General features: G+C 41.1%; 1 protein-coding gene across 7 annotated transcripts in view; it reads right to left on the reverse strand.

Annotated features, from left to right (window-relative positions):
* trps1 (trichorhinophalangeal syndrome I) overlaps window positions 1–23,474 on the reverse strand; it is a 171,739-nt gene that overhangs the window by 59,106 nt on the left and 89,159 nt on the right. For 5 of the 7 annotated variants that reach the window (XM_061664806.1, XM_061664807.1, XM_061664805.1 and 2 more), the window contains exons 3-7: window positions 11,488–12,111; window positions 7,762–7,877; window positions 3,819–4,335; window positions 2,052–2,266; window positions 469–643 (exon numbers count right to left, since the gene is read on the reverse strand). In XM_061664806.1, coding sequence (XP_061520790.1) covers window positions 469–643; window positions 2,052–2,266; window positions 3,819–4,335; window positions 7,762–7,877; window positions 11,488–12,111 — 1,647 coding nt within the window. Of the gene's footprint in view, window positions 1–468; window positions 644–2,051; window positions 2,267–3,818; window positions 4,336–7,761; window positions 7,878–11,487; window positions 12,112–12,346; window positions 12,424–23,474 lie in introns of those variants that run through there. The other 2 variants (XM_061664810.1, XM_061664811.1) reach the window with 2 other exon arrangements.

Here is a 23,474-nt window from a genome sequence, read left to right on the forward strand (position 1 = left end):
ATTCTTCATGCTGATAGCATTGCGAGTGTCATTCTCAACCCCTTAGCTATAGACTTATTGATGCAAGTGATAAAATGCTGCTGACTACTCTTGCTGCTGTTCACTTACATATATAGTACACTGTAAGAATGTGTTCATCCACTGCTGGTGTTGAATTTGTTATTCATGCCTCATGTATATATTATTGATTTGTGTAAAGACTATTCTTGCTGTTGTTAGCGTTCACATCTGTATCCTGTATATGGCATATTTAGTCATGTACAGTTTGCCATTCACCTCTGCATATACAGCATGTATTATATGCATATAGTTATAGAAAATGGTGCTCTCATTGTCTGGTACATAGATATTTTTTATTCTTCTATATTATTCTTGTGTGCTGGTATTGCCCACTTGAAACTTTATTGTAAACCAATTCTATTTTATTGAATTATCATAAAGTCCTCCCTGGTCATTCAAACTAATTACCTTGTGAGGCAACAGGATTCGAGGGGTGAACGGTCGAAGCAGATGTCACACTAGGGTCGCTTCTGGGATGAGGAGGAGTCGTCGAGCCGCCTGTGTCTTGCTGTTTGGCGGACGGGGGGAATTTGGCACAACATTTTGGACAGGTGGGCTTCCGGCACGCAAAAGGGTGGGACACCTATTCACGAAGGGGGGAAAAAAGCAAGAATGATGTGATCTCCAGTGAGACTTTGGAATGCCCGTTGTGTTGCATATTTCATTTAAGCAAGGAATATCGAAGTAGTCGCATCGATGTGCATCATCGTTTAAATCATGCCACCCCCAATGTTGCTGCTTGGCACAACATTTTGGACAGGTGGGCTTCCGGCACGCAAAAGGGTGGGACACCTATTCACGAAGGGGGAAAAAAGCAAGAATCGTGATCTCCAGTGAGACTTTGGAATGCCCATTGTGTTGCATATTTCATTTAAGCAAGGAATATCGAAGTAGTCGCATCGATGTGCATCATCATCTAAAGCATGCCACCCCCAATGTTGCTGCTGGGAGACAAAGAAAGACGGATGCGTCTGTTTAACTTTACGAATTAAACTAAGTTTCTCAAACTTTTTGGCTCCAGGGATCCCTAATGGGGGAGAATTTTCATTTCTGAGGCCCCCCTTTTAACTCTAACGCAGATTAAAAATCACTACCATGTACAACGCCATGGAAATAATTTCTGCAACATTTCAACCTAAATATTCATGACCTATTAGAAGAAGAAGAAGATAGAAAGGAAGTTCAACAAATTCAATTGAATTAAATTCAATATTTATCCATCATCGCGAGCAGACGTGCACAGCGTCCACTAACCGCATGATTGTGAACAGAAAGGAGCTAGTTTACAAAAGCACAGTTGGTCTTGCCAACACAGCAACTTTTCTGAACCCTCGAGCGAATTATTATTTTTAAGCGAATACCAAATTTTGATAAACATGCTTGAAGCAAGCATGTTTTTTTTGAAGCAAGCATGTTTTGCTTCTAATTTGGAGAACTGTGCAAACAAGACAGTGAGAACAAGCACTAAGGAATACTTTAAAAAGTGTGTTCTAAAAAGGTTTTTTAATATTATTTTATATATATATATATATATATATATATATAGACGCTCTAACCAGTCGACCACCGTGCCGCATATATATATATATATATATATATATATATATATATATTTATCGTCCGCCTCACTGTTCTGAGGACTGGGGTTCAATCCCTGGCCCCGCCTGTGTGGAGTTTGCATGTTCTCCCCGTGCCTGCGTGGGTTTTCTCCGGGGACTCCGGTTTCCTCCCACATCCCAAAAATATGCATGCTAGGTTGATTGAAGACTCTAAATTGCCCGTAGGTGTCAATGTGAGTGTGAATGGTTGTTTGTTTGTATGTGCCCTGCAATTGGCTGGCAACCAGTTCAGGGTGTACCCCGCCGCACGTCCACGACCCTAGTGAGGAGAAGCGGCTCAGAAAATGGATGGATGGATAGATATAGATATATATATATATCAAACCCCCAAGTTACCCCCCAGTTTGAGAACAACTGAAATAAACAACTCACCTCTCCTAAGTGTTTGTGTGGCTGACATAGGCCCTGCGGACAGTACATGCAGTGCTGGATGCAGCATCGGTGGATGGAGTGGTTGTGCTGGTAGTGCAGCAGCAACGGCGCCACCACGATCACATCAGAGGCGTGTGCCATGGAGTATCGGAAGTCGCACAGCTGGCAGTTGTAGCTGGTAACCACGGCCTCAGTGTCGCCATTGTTCGGATCGCCTGGGAACCAGACAGATGTCGTGTTCGGCAAAAAGGTCATCCAGTTGGCAGGATTAGAATGCTGGAGATTTTTGAAGGGCATGAGGCTAACGGCAGAACATCAAGACAGAAGGGTTACATGATAATACCCGTAGATATTTTGCCACGTCATGGTTTAATTCAAATACGATTCAGACATTGACGATTCAATTTACAATTATTTAGACTCTTGAATTGATGCAGAATTGTGACGTTACTGTGAGACCACTTATTAATAATAAAACAATAGGCTAATTGCAAAGACCAATACTTTCCATGATAAAAAATAAGCACTCCAAAGTAGAATCAAAACAGGGTTAATAAATAAGTTCATAGTAATGACTATTTGAATTAAGCTTTATCTCATACACAATCAACCCAACAGTAGCTATTAAGTCGCTCCCTTTTAAAGTACAAATGATGACATTATATGTACTTGTTTCTCACAATACAGTAAATATTGCAAAATTACATTTTGTATCATGTTTAAAAAAACTAAAACAAAACATACCAAGATTATTCTGGGTGGTATGGTAAGACACTATGACGTTTTCTTACTCTTCAATCTGAGGGTCTGGGGCCAAGAATGTTGTCTCATTGTTAGAGTAAAATGCTATTTTATATAAACTAGCGTTCAAAGGTTTGCGGTCACTTAGAAATGTCCTTATTGGGTTTTTTTGTATACATAGATTTCGATAGGCGGCACAGTGGCCGACTGGTTAGCACATCTACCTCACAGTTCTAAGGACCGGGTTTCAAATAGTGTGGAGTTTGCATGTTCTCCCCATGCCTGCCTATGTTTTCTCCGGGTACTGCGGTTTCCTCCCACATCCCACATCCCAAAAAACATGCATGGTAGGTTGATTGAAGACTCTAAATTGTCCGTAGGTGTGAATGGGAGTGTGAATGCTTGTTTGTTTCTATGTGCCCTTCGATTGGCTGGCGACCAGTTCAGGCTGTAGCCCACCTCTCGGCCAAAGATAGCTGGGATAGGCTCCAGCACGCCCATGACCCGCGTGAGGATAAGAAGTATAGAAAATGGATGGATGGATGGATGGATAGATTTCTCTATTTTTACAGTATACTAAAAGTTTGGGCTTATTTAGAAATGTTGACTGGCCACCAAAGTGTCCAAAGGTCAGCTGGGATAGGCTCTTCTCTCTTGTGACACCTAATGACCCTGTACCTTGTGACTCTAATGACCCTGTACCTGTTTCCCATGGATTTGCATTTTGCCTCGCTGATTTATTGAGCTCTCGCTCTCTCTCTCTCTCTCTCGCTCCCTCGTCCCGTCTCTCTCTGTCGCTCTCTATTCCTCTATTTCTGTTTATCTTCTCTCGCTTCTTTTTTAGATATTCTTAAATTTATGTTGTGAAAGAGAACAGTCGTAACCATATTTGTAACAAATTATTACAGTAGTTTTCATTTTCCTTTTTTTTCCCAAACATGGAAATTTACAATATCAAAATACATACTTACATACCCTGACTCTTACAGGTGGGCATTTCATTAAGTTTCATGTCATTTAAATTACCTTGGTTACCACTGGATGACAGATCCTTGCGACTTTTGGACAACACGTGTTCTCTTTCGCCTTCCCTTCTGGTGTCATTAGGGCTCGTCGTGTTCATCCTGTGCCGCTGCTCATGGTGTTCCAAAAGCTTGGTCGAGCCTCCCGACCACTCGCAGCTCCAACTGCAGAACTTGCACCAGTAGTACGCCCGCGCACCCTCCACCGGCCAGCCCGATGAATCCGCCCGGATGGGGATGGAATACCCTACCAAGGAGTCATCCTCCGCTCGAACAGACACTCGCTCCGCCCCGTCCAGTATCTGACTCCTCCCTTTGCCCTGGCTGTCATTGGTCAGAAGAAGCGTGGCCGGCGGGGTCTTGGCTTTGTTGGGATGCAAGGACAGGAAGTGCTGCTCCAGTTCTACTGAACTGCTGCCCATGTAGGTGAAGTTGCAGAATTTGCAGCGGAAGTACTTTGTGTTGCCCTGGCAATCGGAGGTCTTGCGGCCGATTCCGATAAGTGCGCCACTCAATGTAACCTGTTGAATGGAAAAATTTCTATCAATATCAAGTACTCCTTTGGCTAAACCTGCCACTACGATACTGTTGCTAAGAATGTGAAACTTTCGGAAACAACATGGCACTTCAGCCGTCTGGGATTCATGGAGAAATTTTATCAAATTTCTGGGTGGAAAAAAAATGGAAATATCTGACATCAATTTGCCTTTGAAGGTTACATCTACCATATCAAAATGGCACAAGGAAATCATGGAAGCTAAAGCATATTGCCAATGATGGAGACAAGACTGTTCCTGTAAAGCTGGCTCGCTCTCTCGTTACTATTACAATCATTTAATACGCCGATACAAAAGTTGCAACCAGGACCGCGCATGTAGTTGGCTAGCCAAGCCTGCTAGCGTTACATATTACATAACAAGCTAGGAACAGCATCCCATTATTCTACGGCTAATCAAAGTACATTGCTTATTCTGGTGCAGGTTGAGGAGATTCAATTGACTATGCAAATGACTGTGACTTTATCCAGAGCCTGGTTTAGTTTTAAAAAAAACTAAAATAAAACATACAGTGCTTACAAATAATCCTCATTACTCTTCAAAATGAGTTTGCATTAAAGCACTTCATGATGCTGAAAGGTTTATTCTCGGTTTTATGACGGGTGATCTAATAAAGTGATTCCCAACCACCATTTGTGTGTTGAGAGAGATCATCAGGTGTGCTGTGGGAAATGATCCAATTTCACTTAATTGTTGCGAAAATTATTTATTGACTATAGAAATGTATCTCAGAAAGAAACATTCTCTAGATAAATTCTGATCGTCAATAGCAAAAATAAAAAAATAATAGTTGCAGTTTAAAGTTATTTTCTCGTTTCGTTCCATCCTGCCATTATATCGATTCCCCTTCAACCCTGTTAACCGGAATGACAGAGATTTGATGTGGCAGTTTTTCTGAGGATGCATGTTGTGAGCCAAACACAACTGTGCCGCTACAAAAATGAATGCCTCTTAGCACTTAAGCGTACACACTCTGTATGTAGTTGCAATTAAATGCTGCTGCAACTCTTAACTAACCAAACCCCTAACATATATTCCAGGGCAGGTTTCCATGGGATGAGGCCACGGTTGCGAGGCAAGGAAACCTGACGCCCATCTGTTTTTTATTAGACTGGCCCCGTAGACCGTAGGTGATTATAACGTGCTGCTGCTGGCTGGATCGGGAGCGCAGGGGCTTACAATGACATTACTACCGTACAACGTGGATTTATCTCCGAGCAGATCTGCGGTCTCATGCGGCAGTAGGCGGTCCGGCGGCGGCAGTTTGTCAGTGCAAAAAGAAAGACTTTTGGAAAATCCAGATGTAGTGTTAGAATTGTGAATTTAAAACCAGAAACATGACATCATACCACCCTCTGCAATTATAACATCTTAAACTCTTGTGAAAAGGCTTTCCACAAGGTTTAGGAGTGTGTTTATGGGAATGTATGACCATTTTTCCAGAAGTGCATGTGCGAGGTTACACATTGATGTTGGACGAGAAGGCCTGGCTCTCAGTCTACGCTCTAATTCATCCAAAAGTGTCTGTACACCGGTGCACAAAGCAAGGTCCATAAAGACGAACAAGTTTGCACCAGTCCAGCCCTCAACCTGATAGAATACCTTTGGGTTGATTTCGAGTGGACAGGCCTTCTCGTGCAGCATCAGTGTATGACCTCACAAATAAGCTCCGAGAAGAATGGGCAAAAAAAAATCCCATAAACTCACTCCTAAACCTTGTTGAAAGCCTTCCCATATGAGTTGAAGCTGTTATAGCTGCAAAGGGTAGCTCAACATCATATTAAGCCACATGGATTTAGAATGGGATATCATTTAAAATCATATGTGAGTCATGGCACGTGAGCAAATACTTTTGGCAATGTGTGTACATTTTCACCATGACTGAAAAAATGGGGGAGTTCTTGTGCATGTTAAGGCCCCCCAAAAGGCCATTCATTCATCAGACGATTTCTAAGGGTATGAGCAGCATGGGTGAAGCTCAACTTCCCATAGACAGACCTGTTTTGGACTTTAGACAGCAAACTACTTGGAATCAACAATCAATGCCACCATATTGCAAATCTTTATCGACAGGGAAAACATTGAAAGTGAGAGGGCGAAACAAGGTGAGGGAAAAGTACTAAGACAGTTGGATGAAACGCAAATTGAAAAGTTTGGTAATGGGTAAACTAAAGTAAAAGCTGCGCCAAATTTGTCTGGCAGCTGCTTCATTGCATTGACCATTGCTTCGACGCCTCATTCACTAACCCTTTATCTTTATAAATTTTTCCCCCAATTACTGTCGTGTCCCCGCCCCCCACCTCCTGCTGAAATCTCACAAGCTCACCGGGAATCCCATTTTAGCAAACGACAGCATGGAACTTTCCAAACACGAGCAGGAGAGAAAACAAGAAAGAGTGAGTGAGGGAATAAGAGAATAGAGACTCCTTTCATTCCTTTTTTTTTTCCAAGCACAACTTTCGCTTTTCTTCATAAACAGGCCTGGATTTTCTATTTATGATTCTGTGAGCGTACGCGTTTGTGCCAGTGACGTGACTTTGGGTCCTTAGCGACGGCAGACTACTGTGAAATCAAAGGAAACTCCTTGAATTTTGACACACAAACACAAACATGAGATCATGTGGACTAATCCTTTAAGACAAAACTCGATTGTTAATGTACACTCAATGCTCTTTATCGTTGACCCCATTCTTATGAAAAGAGGTAGCTTTACAGTTAAAATTGATTAACTAGGAATACATACAGTGCTTAACTTTATGAGACCATCTGTTATAAAGTGACCAATCAGCATCATGAAGTACTGTTCAAGAAAGGTTTTTTTTTTTCCGTTCAACAGTAATTTTGAAAATTAATGAAAAACACTAACAATTATATTTAAATATTATACCATATACTGGTATATTAACCATTAGAGAAGGAAGAGAAATTTCCATATAGAGCAGCTCTGGAATAAAGCTTGCATTAGGTGGAAGTCTGATACATTCGTTAAGCAATGTACATAGTGACATCGGTCACTTGAAAAGAGATGCACACAAATTAGGAATTTGTCTACGGAAAAGCATTTCTGAATGTTCAACGCTTGCTGTGATGCCAATTGCTTCTCAACACAATTTATGAACAATAAATTCCAATCCAATCGACACAATTCCACTCGATTATGTCGTCGATCCCAAGTAAGGAGAGGCATTTCAAGGAGTGAAAAGGCGCTGCAGCAAATTTGAGACTGAAGTGTAATCCTGCATCATCCAGAGCTCGGGCACAACAACAGGGTAAGCTAACATTAACATGCAATTACGACCATTGAATGACCAGCGGTGGTGATCAGTATGGTGTCAGTATGCTTGGAAACCAGGCAGACCAGGTTCAAGTAATACAGGGGGTCATCCTCACCTGGATGTCATATGTGCCATTCATCATCACTGTCCTGTGTTGCTGATGGTGGAGCTCCGGCCTGCTCTTGCCGGACTCTTTGGCTTGGTTCCTGGGCCCTTCTCCTGCCTGCATGACTGCAAACACAGACACAAGGATGGACGGACGGGTCACAACCACAAAAGGGCGGCTGCGAGCAAAAATGTGACTTGTGGAAAATGCCATACGACGCTGTGATTAATGTTGTTTAAAGTTAAAATGTCATACCTTTAAAACCATGCCTTAATATTTTTTACAACCAACCTGACATTGAATTGCAACAGTTTTATAATCCTCAAAATCAGTGAAAGGTTGCAGATTAAAAATACATAGTAACTACAACAGAACAGAAATGACTGTGGAATATATCAGAGGTGTTACATAGGCGGAACGCCACCTGTATGCAAGGGAATAGCGGGACATTTGACACCCGAAACGCACTGCCCATGGCTCTTTGTGTGGAAAACTATTGGCGCTATATGCACATAATTATGTCATGCGTGAAGCTGCAACATTTCTGTGAACATGCAGACGTGTGAGTTATGTCTGAAAGGAACAGGCCAATAAATCTAACAATATGCCTCTGATTTGGAGGAAAGGTGGCGTGAAAGGGCATTTACCATAATTTCCCATGTATAATACCTCTTGAGCATAATGCACACCCCCAAAATTGACCTAAAAAAACCCCCCAATAAATACGAAAAAAAAATAATAATAATTTTTAAATCAGGAAAACCTATGTACAACCTCAATTCCAATGAAGTTGGGACATTGTGTTAAACATAAATAAAAACAGAATACAATGATTTGCAAATCATGTTCAACCTATATTTTATTGAATACACTACAAAGACAAGATATTTAATGTTCAAACTGATAAACTTCATTGTTTTTAGCAAATCATTAACTTGGAATTTTATGGCTGCAACACGTTCCAAAAAAGCTGGGACAGGTGCCAAAAAAGACTGAGAAAGTTGAGGAATGCTCATCAAACACCTGTTTGGAACATCCCACAGGTGAACAGGCTAATTGGGAACAGGTGGGTGCCATGATTGGGTATAAAAGGAGCTTCCCTGAATTGTTCAGTCATTCACAAGCAAAGCTGGGGCGAGGTTCCCCTCTTTGTGAACAAGTGCGTGAGGAAATAGTCAAACAGTTTAAGCACAATTTTCCTCAATGTACAATTGCAAGGAATTTAGGGATTTCATCATCTACAGTCGTAATATCATCAAAAGGTACAGAGAATCTGGAGAAATCACTGCATGTAAACGGCAAGGCCGAAAACCAACATTGAATGCCCGGGACCTTCGATCCCTCAGGCGGCACTGCATCAAAAGCCGACCTCAATGTGTAAAGGATATCACCACATGGGCTCAGGAACACTTCCGAAAACCAATGTCAGTAAATACAGTTCGGCGCTACATCCGTAAGTGCAACTTGAAACTCTACTATGCAAAGCAAAGGCCCAGAAACGCTGCCGGCTTCTCTGGGCCCAGGCTCATCTAAGATGGACTGATTCAAAGTGGAAAAGTGTTCTGTGGTCCGACGAGTCCACATTTCGAATTGTTTTTGGAAATTGTGGACGTCGTGTCCTCCGGGCCAAAGAGGAAAAGAAACATCCGGACTCATATGGACACAAAGTTCAAAAGCCAGCATCTGCGATGGTATGGGGCTGTGTTAGTGCCAATGGCATGGGTAACTTACACATCTGTGAAGGCACCATTAATGCTGAAAGGTACATACAGGTTTTGGAGAAACATATGCTGCCATCCAAGCAACGTCTTTTTCATGGACGCCCCTGCTTATTTCAGCAAGACAATGCCAAACCACATTCTGCACGTGTTACAACAGCGTGGCTTCGTAGTAAAAGAGTGCGGGTACTAGACTGGCCTGCCTGCAGTCCAGACTTGTCTCCCATTGAAAATGCGTGGCGCATTATGAAGCGTAAAATACGACAACTGAGACCCCGGACTGTTGAACAACTGAAGCTGTACATCAAGCAAGAATGGGAAAGAATTCCACCTAGAAAGCTTAAACAATTAGTGTCCTCAGTTCCCAAACCTTTATTGAATGTTGTTAAAAGAAAAGGTGATGTAACACAGTGGTAAACATGACCCTGCCCCAGCTTTTTTGGAATATGTTGCAGCCATAAAATTCCAAGTTAATGATTATTTGCTAAAAACAATAAAGTTTATCAATTTGCACATTAAATATCTTGTCTTTGTAGTGTATTCAATTAAATATAGGTTGAACATGATTTACAAATCATTGTATTCTGTTTTTATTTATGTTTAACACAACGTCCCAACTTCATTGGAATTGGGGTTGTATGAAGAGCAACACTGATTTGCTGCTATCCATATCCTCAAAACATTAAGTATTATTAATATTTTATTTCGTATTTTTGTTTTTCAAAGAAATATTCTTCTTTGTGGGCATGCGCTAAAGTAATTCTGTTGTTTTTTTTAATCCCGTGTCGGGACAGGTTACGCATAATGTAAAAACTTTTGCTGTTAAAGTTGCTGTTACTGTTGCTTAATATTACAGAATTGCGACCAAAATTTATTCAGACATCTCTAATTATGCCCCCTGCCCCATTTGAAAATATCGGAACGAAATCCCTAATTTTTTAAATTTTTATTTTATGGACATTAAGAGATTTCCTCTTCATATGCACTCATGACAGAAACAGCTGATCGTAGCTTAGTGTCACGAAACTACCACCATTCGTCACCAAAACATCTCTACCTATGCCCACTTCAACCTCTGAAAATAGAACGAAATCCCAAATAGTTTGGATGTTATGTTTTTTTTTTGTTTGTTTTGTTTTAAGGAGTGGCCATCGTAACTGGTAAGCGAAAGTGAAATGTAAAATAGTCAAATCCCAGAATACGTGCTTCGCCGATGCAGTACACTTTCAACAGAAATCTGTCTGAAACTGCATTACAGCAGAGTAATCAACTATGAAAAGCAAATTAAATCAATTAAGTGCCATGAGAGAAAATAATACAACAGCTACACAGCAAGCACACGTGTCCGAAAACCGGAAATGAATCAGTATGTGACCGCATAAGACAGCCAGGAGATGCCGATAACATCTAACGTACAGTATATTAATATATAGTACTGTATATCATATATGTATAATATTAGAAATACTATTTGTGTTTGTTTGAACTCTTTTGCACCATAAAGTGCAGAAATGTGTAGTTTCTTTTTAAGATCTGTCTTTAATTATTAAAAACAAATATTGTTTCTTAAATCAAATTATCTTAGCTAAAGGGATTACAGTATATGACCCATTCAGAAATATTTCCATCATAATTTTACACTTACAGTAGCTCATTCCATATAGTGTGGCAGGTGAACATTTTGAACTCTCTCCTACTAAATTGTCGTAAGACGGTCTTCAGAAAAAAAGACAAAAATGTGTAAGGGAGAGAGGATAGACAGATGCGCAAACATGCCGACACGGGAAAGGCACAGTTTCTGGGAGAGTTTTCTGAAAGTGAATAAATTAAGGCTCTACTATGATGCCTTTGATTTTGCAGGAAGGTGGTGTGAAAGGGGCTGTTCACATCCTTTTTTGCATTTTCAATGAACTACCCTTTGACAAACCCCATGGACACACTGTCTTACTTGCTACTTTGTGTTGTTTACGACCACTTTACACAAAGAGGGTGCAAAACAAGCCAAGCTAGGAGTTACCTAGAGGTGTGTGCGGGGGCACCATGTTGTGGAGAGCCAGGATGTGTGTGTCGAGGGCAGCGTCCTGCCGTGTGCGGTTGTGCAGTCCTAGGTGATACTTCCTAAAGTGCTTCACCAGGTCGGCGGGGTCGTTGCCGTAGTAACCGTAACCGCACACGTTGCACTTGAAGTCCTGCAGCTTGGGGGAAGGGCTGGAGGAGAGCGGCGGCGTGTCCGGGACCGACTCCTCCCTGCCTGCGTCCGGCGCGGGGGGCACGGCTTTTCCCGCCTTGTCTGCGGGATCTGACTCGGCCGCTTTCAATCCTCCTCGTGAAGGCCTACCTCCACCACCTCCTCCACCCCTCCTCCCACCTCGCTCCTCGTTGCCGACAGATGAGGGCGAGAGAGACGAGGAAATGCACTCACTTTCTCCTTCCTCCTCCTCCTCCTCGTCGGGCTCCTCATCAGCCCGGACTCGCTCCTCAGGCTCGGAGGGGCGGCTTATTCGGTCGGCCTCGGCTCCCACACGCCCCTCATCCTCCTCGCCGTCCTCCTCCTCCTCACCCACTGGCCTCCTCCCCTCTTCCTCCTCCTCTTCCTCACCTCCCACACTGCGGATAGGGGGATTCTTCTTCCTCACCATCGCTGAGAAGATGGAGAAAGTGGTGTGTTATTTTTATTTGTGGACTACATGGACACAAAGGGTGGTAAATTGCAGAGGAACTCACAATATGATATTGCGATAATTTCCAGCAATACCAATGGTATCACGAGCAGGCGATTGTGAGAGTCAATATAGAATAGTGCAACTTAAACGTTTGCGGAGGTACAAACTTGGTCGTTTTTTTTCCTTTATGACGCGAGCCGAAATTTGACTTACGAGCAAGCTCCAGATACACTGCTGCTCAAGTGGAGGTGGGGGGGGCAGCCATAGTTGGCAACTGTCAGCTGTTTACTGTATATGAAAAAACAGTAAAACACTCAAATACAAAATGAAAACATTTGCATGGAGAAACAACAACCTAACTGACACTGTCAGGAGACTTCCTGACATCTCTCAATAGGCCATGCCAATCAAAGGCACATCAACACACAAATGTACCACTTTTTAAAACTTATTTCTTCACATTTTATTTTATTATGTTTTTATATTTCACAATACAGTGCTATTTTCTTTATTTAAAAAGACATTTAATTTAAAAAAGTTTGTTTTTGGGGGCCTGGAACAACCTTGGTTACAGAACTTATTAAACCTGTATGTCAAGTAGTCTTTACACGGCTTGATCGGTGTCGGCCGATAATTAGCATTTTATGCTGATCGGGTTTAATGTCATAATTCGCCGATTCGATCAATGACAGAAAAGACATTTACTCTGCGTTGCCATCGTGCACAGTGTATTTGAATCCAAAAGGTAGTTTATCTTTAGCCTGGTCGCGTGTCTTTTGACGTAGTACTGTAAAGCCAGCCAATGAAGTTGTTAAAAAATAAATAAATAAACATGTCGGCGGTGTGGGACAGGCGACACGTCTGAGACAGGCAACATGTAATGCCCGGATCATGCTACGAGACAAATTTGCTCTTTCACGATTGCTCTATGTCAGACTACTGCAATAAAATCTTGTATTCCGATACCAACGCATCCCGTTTTTTATGATCATTGGCGTTACCTTGTCAACTCAAATGCGACCGGATACACTCGTTACTGTGGCTACGACAACAAGAGTGGATTGCGCCGACTGTATTCTAAGGACAAAATGGGGAAAAACGTGTGTTGGTGGTCACCGGTGCTCAGGACAGGAGAGGACGTTCGTTTAAGGCTTGCTTGAGGTATGTTCACGGACTTTTAATACGACACAGCTCGCAAGAAGGCAACAAAAATACACGATCTGACTTGAGCAGTTATTTCCAACCTTATGGAGCCATGGAACATATTTTACAAATGATAAATCTCACGGCCCACCAACAAAAACAAATGTCACAAAAAGTGGATATATTAATTACTGTATGTATTTCCTACCATCTCATAGAAGATCATTCTTTTGTTCTGTGTTACTATGCCTCACTGGCATAAATAGATGAACAAAGATACATTATTTATTGTAAATATAATTTTTGGAGCAGTTAGGTACACAAGTATATACAGTAAATGAACAGGTCATTTAAATAGACAAATGGCTCCATCTTGTGATCGGTTATTGGCTTTTAAACTCGCTGATCGGCCCCAAAAATTCTGATCACGTAAAGCCTAATGTCAAGGTACCACTGTATATCCTCCCAATATTCTGCCAAAGACAGAAATGTAACCGGTTCCACGATACAGTCTTTCTCCCATAACTGATATATTGGGAAGAAGACATCACGATATCTCTAACAGAAGAAAACTTACAATACGATATCAAAGCGGCATTTTACCAACGATAGAAAACGTATCACTATATAGCAGTTGCATGATGATCAGGATCAGTAGAAGAAAATCATTTAGTATACATCCAGATACCTACTGTATGTGCCTAGTGAAAACTTGGGCTACAATACCAGTGATATTTTGCCAACTTTACCAATGGTATCGCCATTCGGAATCTCTTACATAATACAGTATCTATGTAACCAAGGAAAACTACAGTTATTCTTTTCAGTTTGTAGAGTTGTAGACTAAGTCAATCTGTCGACTCACACTCTTTGTGAGTACGTTTACATGTTACAACAAACAAGACATTAAATGCATAAGAATAGACTATATGCTAAATAGTGTATAACTAGCAGTACTGCTTGTTATATAAAATGGGTTGATAAATTCAGAAAAAGCGTTACGGACAAACAGACTGTACTTTGTGGAATCCACAACACTCTTTCCTACTCTCTTAGCCATGCAACTATTAAAATAAAGTAATTTATGTCTGCCAGGGCCTACGCCTCGACCAGCCCTGGCACTAACTGTGTGTGTGTGTGTGTGTGTGTGTGTGAGATAGAGTGTGGGGAGCAGAGGAAAATCTCATCTGATGTTCACCACACCCAAGTCAGAATTCATCTCTCTCACACACACACACACACACACACACACACACACACACACACAAAGTGGAAAACGACTTCGTTGTGGTGAAGCAATGACGCAAAAAGTCTCGACTTTAAGGAGCTTGCGAGTGACCAAACTGTGTTTCCATCTGCCGGACGTTTGTTAAGATGAGGGTAATAAAACTGTGAATATAATCAGACCCAATTGGTTGCTAACATTGATGTTCCATGCCAATTACAGGAAGACGCATTTATGCCAAAGTATAGCAGTAACTGCAAAAATCCATTCAGTCATTTTCTATACTGCTTGTTCTCAATATGGCAACGGGTTTGCTGGAGCCAATGCCAGCTAGCTTGGCGAGAAGCACAGTGCACTCTGGACTGGTCGTCAGTCAATCGTACATACAGAAAAACAACATTCACACCTACGGGCAATTTAGGGACTTCGGTTAACAAAAGCATGTTTGTGGGAGGAAAATGGAGTACGGAGAGAAAACCAATGGAAGTGAGCCAAGATTCAAACAGAGAACTTCTAAACTATGAGGCAGACTAACCACTGCTTCACCATGATGCCAAATTATAAATCAGTTTGACTGGTTGTCAAATAAACCCTTAAAAAGATACAATTCTGTAGCATCCCAATGACATTTATTATGTGTGTGCGCATGGGTGTGATGTGAAAAATAGGTGTAGGATATTTTAAATGATGGAAATTTCTGCTTCCATTTTTGCCTATTGTTTCACTCCAAGGTTTAATATTCCATGTATGGGGAGGTATTGGAAAATTTAAAAAAAAATAAAAATAAAAAAATAATTCCCAAAATAAATGTGAAAAAAATAAGCCTTCAGAAGAAATTATCCCCCCCCCCCCGACTTTAAAAGGACATATACATAATTATTTGTTTGCAGTGAACGAGGACAAGCGGTTTGCCTGCCTCACAAATATCCTCTTGCTTGCCTCACAAAGCCACTCTGAAGATATCTGATTGGCTGAGTCGTGTCATGTGGGAGGAGCTACAAAGCATGTGATGTGGTTTGTTTACTTCCTGTGTGCTACCATTTATAACCCGAATGACCACAAAAGATGCACTGGTTTAAATTAGCCTACCATATTTCCCCAAATCGTTATGTAGCATTGGTCTCAATAATTAATTTATGGGTCTAGGTTCCTAAAGAATGATGTCTGTGTTCAAATCCAGACCGGCGTCCACCTACTTAGGACCACCGATCGACAGCTTCAGGCTGTATGCACAGGTTGGAACTATTACTATCAACTGCAATTAGGTGCAAGCCACCACAACATACTGACTTCACTGCATATCAGCAACTGCTGCTCGCTACAATTACCCCCCCCCCTCGGAAAAAAAAAACAACGCTAAGCGGCCCCGCGATATGACAGGTAGGATAAATGCAATGCTTCATTATTTCCATCATTGTAAATTAGCCTATGGGACTATTATCTAAAATGGATGATAATGACCGCTGAGGGATACGCTGACATGAGTGTTACAACTTCCCCATTTAATGACAAAGTCGGTGAAGAAAAAAATGGTGAGAATTCTTTTTTTTTTTTTTATAAATAAGACTAGGTGATGTTTAAGATTTCTCGGAACTCATTTTAAAAGATGCCACCATCAAGTAAAATGCAGGATTTAAATTTTTTATTCAAAAAAAAAAAAAACGACAGTTAATAGGGACCAAGCCGCGCCGTGAGTAATTGATATACCTGCAAAAAAATTTAATTCCCGATATTAATAGTTTAAACCGTAAATATATCACAAACTATCATCCCAAAATGCTTTATTTTCAAAATCATCTTATATCACTCTTAAAAATAAATGGCTTACAGTTGATTTGCTTTGAACAAATGCACTGCAAGAGCGCATTTCCATGCACATGCTTTCTCCTAATTTCTTCCACGAGCAACCCAGGCTAAACTCATCTCCTCTTTCACACAGAGTTGAAACAAAATTGTCGAATCAGACAAGTAGCAGAAGGCCATGGCATTCATCCACCATAGCCTTTCAAACAACAAAGCAATGCAAGATACTGCTGCAGCTAAGTGCCTTTTTACTAGACTTTACACCGACCTGATCGGTATCGGCCGATAACTCGCATTTTATGCTGATCGGCTGATCAGTTTTAATGTCATAATTTGCCGATCCCATCAATTACGTCATTGATCGGCTCCACAAAAGACATTTACTCCACGTCACCATCGTGTACAGTATATTTGAATCCAAAAGCTGGTTAATTTTTAGCCTTGTCGCATGGCTTTTGACGTAGTACTATAAATATCTGACAGCCAATGAAGTTTTTTTTTGTTTTGTTTAGTTTTTTATAAACATGTCGGCGGTGTGGGACAGATAACACGTAATGCCCGGATTAGACTGAACAAATTTGGTCTTTCACGATTGCACTATGTCAAACTACTCCAATAAAGTCACATAGTCACATACATTTAATACGATGCGGCTCGCAAGCAGGCAACAAAACGTAATGTAGCCTTAGCAAGCTAGTGCTAGCACTAACGGTTGTACCAGCGTTCTGTCGAATCATGCTCTAAAGTTTCGGTGTGTGTGAAGTAATTTAATTACAATAAAGTTAGCACCCATTATTTCTGTCATGTTGTAATGTTGGTTTGACCTGACTGATTAGAATACATGACCTGACAAGATACGCAGAAAACAGTACACAAGTATATACAGTAAATGAACAAGTCATATAAATAGACTCCAAATTGCTCCATGTTGTGATCGGTTATATATTTTATTTTTTTTTAAACTCACTGATCGGCCCCAAAAATCCTGATCGTGTAAAGCCTAGTTTTTACACAGCGGCATTGCATCCCAATCCCAGGACTAAATGTGTGACAAATATAATACTTGTCAGACAGCAATAATTGCTTTTAACACAAGGTGGACAAAGCGGGTGTTAAAACTACACACACCCCTTTCAACATTGCAGAATACCCTTGCAGACAGGCCTAGTCCCACGTCTGGTACTACTACGGCTTGTGTTTTCCGGGGAAAACGGGCTTTACTCAAAAAGTACAAAGCAGTTATTTAGACGTCATTGTCACACGTGATTACGTGATGCCCTACTGATGGGACTTCATGGATACATTGGCTTGACACTTCAAGTTAGCACTCTTTGAAGTAAAAAGTTTAATAAAAGTGCAGTATATGAATGTATGCGTATGCTTTTGTTCCCAGACAGACAAAACATATGCGTTCCTGAACTCGAGCCAAGCTGTAATGGGAATCAGACACAAGCGCTGGTTACTGGAGGAGTAGACAAGGGAGGGTTGTATTTTGAGAACGGATCGCACTCTGTCCAAGTTTGGGTGTGACTTATTGATAATTAAAGATCAATTGTTGAGTTTGAATCAATGAGGCAAAGTAGTGAAGTATTTTTAAACTATGACCACAATAGATTTCAAACTACTCTGTCACCTGAATTGGTTGCAAAACAAATTAAAAGCAAATAATGACAGTGCATCATTACCTCTGCATCCCTGCAATTGCATTTTATTTGAGGCAAGTGTTTGTATCTGGACTTTTATCAAAAAGAAATCAACAGGCTTGGGTTACTTTACTTTTATAAATTTAGCTTAAGAGGTTAAGCTCTGAGTCTCAGCTGTGCTGTTTTTAGAAAAACAAGTAAGTTACAAAAGGATATCGTTGGTTGCAGTGTAGTTTTTTTGTGGAAAAAAATACTATTGTTTGGAAAATATGAGTTCTTCATTATCTTCCGCCATTGGAGATTTGTCAGAGTATACTGTTAATCAGCATCTGGGCCGAGATTATATTTTGGGGACTAAGGTTTTTGAAAATTTTCAGTTGATGATGGTTAACCAACCAAATAAACTCAGGCCTGGTGCACACACAAGGATTTTTAAATTCTTAAAAGATTATCTTCTACAGAACCCACACATGAGGATTAAAAAAATAAAAAAGACAGCATTTAACAGTTTTGGTCGTATTGTGTATGGTGTGCTCCAGTCTCAACACAGAAGACCACACACAAAGATTATTTTCCGCCGCCAATTTCAACGTGTAGTGGAGTAACAGTATGACAAAAGTGTCATCATAAATGTCTTAACTCATTAGGAGGTTTCAGGACCTTTCAAATCAAACTCAAATCAAACCCGACTACTAAATTGCAAATCAAACTCAAAAATCAAACTCGACTACTAAATTGCTCTCTTTCCAGTCCTACTTCTTTTGTGAACGCACCCACTCCGTATCACTCCATCTTTCATCCGTCGCTCTCAATTAATCCATCATACAAACCCACACTCATTCATCCCGCCCATAGTGCTGCCGTTTTTACCTCGTTCGGGCTCCTGCCTTATCCTGACGCAAACCTCGGTATGTGTGTAAGTGCGTTGTAGAGGTAAGACTACTCTTTTGGGGACTCTGGTTGGACTTTAATCAAATCTAACCATTATTAGTCATCCCTGAAGCACTTTTCCAGTTAGTGTAATTACAACGAGGCTATACTGACTTCAAAGAATTTAATATTGATCAACTTCATTAAAAATAGGAAAGCCACAAGACCAATACACACCGTTGACCAGCATCAATACACAAACTTCATTGGGTTCTCTTACCGTTCCGATGCGGCCATTTTGAGGGATCTCCTTGCAAAAGAGACTTGTAATTTCAATATGACCCCTAGGTTCCCCAAATAGAAAAATAATCTAAAATGACTTGACTACCACATCAACGCCTGCGTTATACGCCGTTTGCTCTGCGTACACAATAAACACTCACACAAACAATGGCTATCCTCAGTGAGTTGGGAGTACCATATTTTCACGACTATAAGGCGCACTTAAAAGTCTTAAATTTTCTCCAAAATCTGTAAATGTTGTTGTGTGACTTTAATGAGTGCTCCGCTTGACTGACTGGGAGCATTTCCTGCCGACACGCTGCTAATATAGAGGAAGGCTGAGGACAGCATGCGGACGTAAAGGGTGCGCGTGACAGAGGACGCTAAAGACACGCCCCCAGTAGGTATATAGTTCCGGTATATGCATCGGTTTGGCTAAGGACCCCCGAAAATGGCACCTACGCAGAGACACGCTTACGAAGCACAGTTTAAACTGCAAGCTATTAGTTACGCAGAGGAACATGGGAATTGAGGAGCCGCGAGAGAATTCAAGATCAACGAATCCAGGGTTCGCAAGTGAAGGAAGCAGGAAAACGAGCTTCACCAAGTTAAGAAGACGAAGCTGAGTTTCCGCGGAAACAAGGCGAGGTGGCCCGAGTTGGAAGACCAACTTGAGCAATGGATTAATGAGCAGAGAACAGCCGGGAGAAGCGTCTCTACGGTCACCATTTGACTGAGTGCAATAACTCGGAGCTTGCCATCATTCCGGGAGGCTTGACGAAGGAACTCCAACCGCTGGACATCCGTGTAAACAGGGCGTTCAAAGTGAAGTTGAGAGCGGCGTGGAAGCGATGGATGACAAATGGCGAACACAGATTTACTAAGACGAGGAGGCAGCGCCGGGTGAGTTACGCCACAATTTGTGAATGGATCGTGGATGCCTGGGCTAACGAACGTGTCTGCTTGCACTGTTGTTCAAGCTTTCGGAAAAGCCGGCATCATTTCTGAGAAGCCGCACGACAACGAGACTGACTCAGACAATGACGAGAAGGAACCTGGCGTATTTGATGGAGGACTTGCCCAACTGTTCATTTCGGATACAGAAGATGAGGACTTTGATGGATTTGTGGATGAGGATTGATAAAAAAATAATGTGAGTACATTGTTAAATACTTCAATCAAGTGCAACCGAACCGTTTTGCTCCCGCTGCCTTTTTAAAAACATTGTTTTAGCGTGCATGCATGCTACCGTATGTTTTAAGCTAGCGTATGTTTTACCATGCCTGCGCCCAATAAGACGGTGCACCTTATGTATGTGTTAAATAGAGAAATCGGCCCCGTAACTGAGACTGCACCTTTTAATGCGGTGCGCTTTATGGTCGTGAAAATACGGTATTTCAGTTACATAACGAAACAGAAGACAAAGTCCAGACAATGCATCTCTTCTGTTATTTCAATAATCTGTGACCTGAGTGTTTATAAGACTAAATAGCCTGGCCCCTTGTCTGGATTTTGACTTTACAAACACACACACACACGAACACACAACCACTAAAAAACAGACAGCACTCCCCCCACTAGAGTCTTTAGCGCATATGCTGTCTGAATGTGTGAATTTGATCAAATATAGCATGTGTGGTCACCTCCCTTTTTTTCTTAAAAGGCATCTCTCTTGTGGTTAGCATGAGAGTCTAAAGGAGCAGTCTATACGGTCACTCAATACTCGTTCTTGTCAAACAGATGGACTCAAAAGCTTGACACGACAATTAAAGTCAATAGTCTAAGCCTATTTCTGAAAATATATGAGAGTGAATAATTTCGAATTTTGTTGGATTGCGACCTACCAGTCAAAATATCACCCAACAGAATTTCTGACACCTATCAAGTGACAGCTAGGCTGGGCGGAAGATGTGCCAAATTTCAAGTTAACCCTAACCCTAAACCAAAGGCTAAGCAGAGCTGTAGTGTTTAGCAAACACTAACAGTGCTAGCTTCTAAGCAGCAGCACATACTTGCTTGTGAGTGAAACCGCTACACCAGTGATTCCTAACCATTGTGTTGTAAATGATCCAGTTTCACTAAAATTAACCCAAAATTATTATTTTATTAACTACAATAATATATGTATGTTCGTCTATCTATGCCAGCAATGTATAGTGATAGGGAGAACAATTAAATGCTCTTCCACTGGATGGCAGAAGGTACTATTTAACCATTCACCTGATGCCATTCCTAGAACATAAGAATACCTTTGTGTTCCAATGAAACAGGCCCAGATTTCACAGCGTCCATTTTGAGTACAATTAGACAAGATTATCAGTATTTCAGGATACCGATTGTGACATTTTTGTCTGGGGTAGTACTGTACAACGTTTCTAATGTAAAATATGTACTTTGGCTTCGAAAAGGTTGCGGAAAACTCTGCTACACAAATTGACCAGTGCCATTCATTGGCTTGGTGATGAAGTGCTGGCTGCACAAGTGAAAATACTAGACTATACACAATCAAGATTTTTGGGGCCGATCAACGAGTTGAAAAAAACGATAACTGATCACCGATCCGATCACAGGATGGAGCATTGAGTCTATTTAAATGACTTGTTCATTTACTGTTTATACTTGTGTACTGTATACTAAGCATCTTCAACAAACTTATTCTCTATTCAGGTCATGCATTCTAATCAGTCAGGTCAAACCAACATTACAGCATGACAGAAATAATAGGTGCTTGTAACTTACTGTAATTAAATTAATTTATTGTAATTAAATTAATTCACACAGACCAAAACTTTAGAGCATAATTCGACAGAACGCCGGTACAACTTTATGTAACGTAATGTAGCACTAGCTTGCTAGGCTACATTACGTTTTGTAGCCTGCTTGCGCATTAAAAGTATGTGAACATACCTCAAGCAAGCCTTGAATTAAAGTCCTCTCCCGATCACCGGTGACCACCAGCACACGCTTTTCCCCATTTTGTTCTTATAATACACACAACGCGATCGATTGTTGTTGTCGTGGTAATGAGTGTATCCGGTCGCGTTTGAGTTTACAAGATAAAGCCAGCGATCTTAAAAGACGGGATGCGGTGGCAACGGAATACAAGCTTTTATTCCAGTAGTGCAATCGTGAAAGACCAATTTATTTATTTTTTTATAACTTTATTGGCTGTCAGATATTTACAGTACTACGTCAAAAGACATGCAACAAGCCTAAAAATAAACCAGCTTTTGGATTCAAATATACTGTACACAATGGCGACGCGGAGTAAATGTCTTTCGCGGAGCCAATCAATGATCAGAGAATTATGACATTAAAGCCGATCAGCATAAAATGCTAATTATCGTCCGATACCGACCAGGCCGATCAGATCAGTGTAAAGTCTAGAAAATACAAATAATTTTACTGTCTTTATGGGTGTTCGCTTTTTTCTTCTCACTCTGGGCTAGTAGTGGCCACTCGCATCTTTGTGACACAGTAATGAAAGCCGTACTTGGCATTGGCCCTGCATTTTAGGGGGTGGGTGAGCAGTGGCTCAGTTGCATAAAACAGGACTGCCAGATTACAAACAAGGCCTCAAAAATAAATAAATAAATAGCAGAGTACTGTGCTGTAATTCCTAATCCTTGCGGAATTTTGTCAAATGTGTGTCACAGACATGACATGTTACTAAGACATTAAGACACATGGGAACTATTTTAAATTGTGAATAAAATGCATAATGTCGCCTTTGGGGCACTCAACCTTCGAGGTAACTATGAGGAAAGTGCTTACTAACACAATGAGCGCATGTAATTATAGTTAAATAGGCTGCCACGGCTAAGCAATAGTACCACCTGTACGGATCTCTCTCCCCCACTCTCTCTCTCTCACACACACGCACACACACACACACACACACAGACACACACACACACACACACACACACGTGGAGGTTCAAAACCACTGAGGCAGCTCATAAACTCCCATTGATGGATGCATGGATGTATTAACTGTTGGTTTAACATGCTCTGACCCCGCTAATAGAATAAATTTATGTAAAACAGAGAAAAATTAATGCAATGATGCCATAGTTTAAGGGAAATACACCTACTGGGAGCATGTAAACATGGTTGCAAATCCTGCAACAAGCAACACACACACAATCATCCAATAGGGATCGATCAGGCCTGAATAATTTTCTCTCATTGGAGTATGTGTGATTGCAATTAATGATTAAATCCTTTGTGATACGACCACATTGAAAGGATTAGTTTCCCCTATTCGCTGCTAATAATTTACAGTATTTTAGCACAATCCCACTTGATTAAATCCTCAAAGTGACCCAACTCGGGTGACAAAAGGCTAGAAGAAACACTAGGTACACAAAACATA

The sequence above is a fragment of the Phycodurus eques genome, chromosome 20 (assembly GCF_024500275.1).
Source record: "Phycodurus eques isolate BA_2022a chromosome 20, UOR_Pequ_1.1, whole genome shotgun sequence".
NCBI classification, from domain to species: Eukaryota; Metazoa; Chordata; class Actinopteri; order Syngnathiformes; family Syngnathidae; genus Phycodurus; species Phycodurus eques.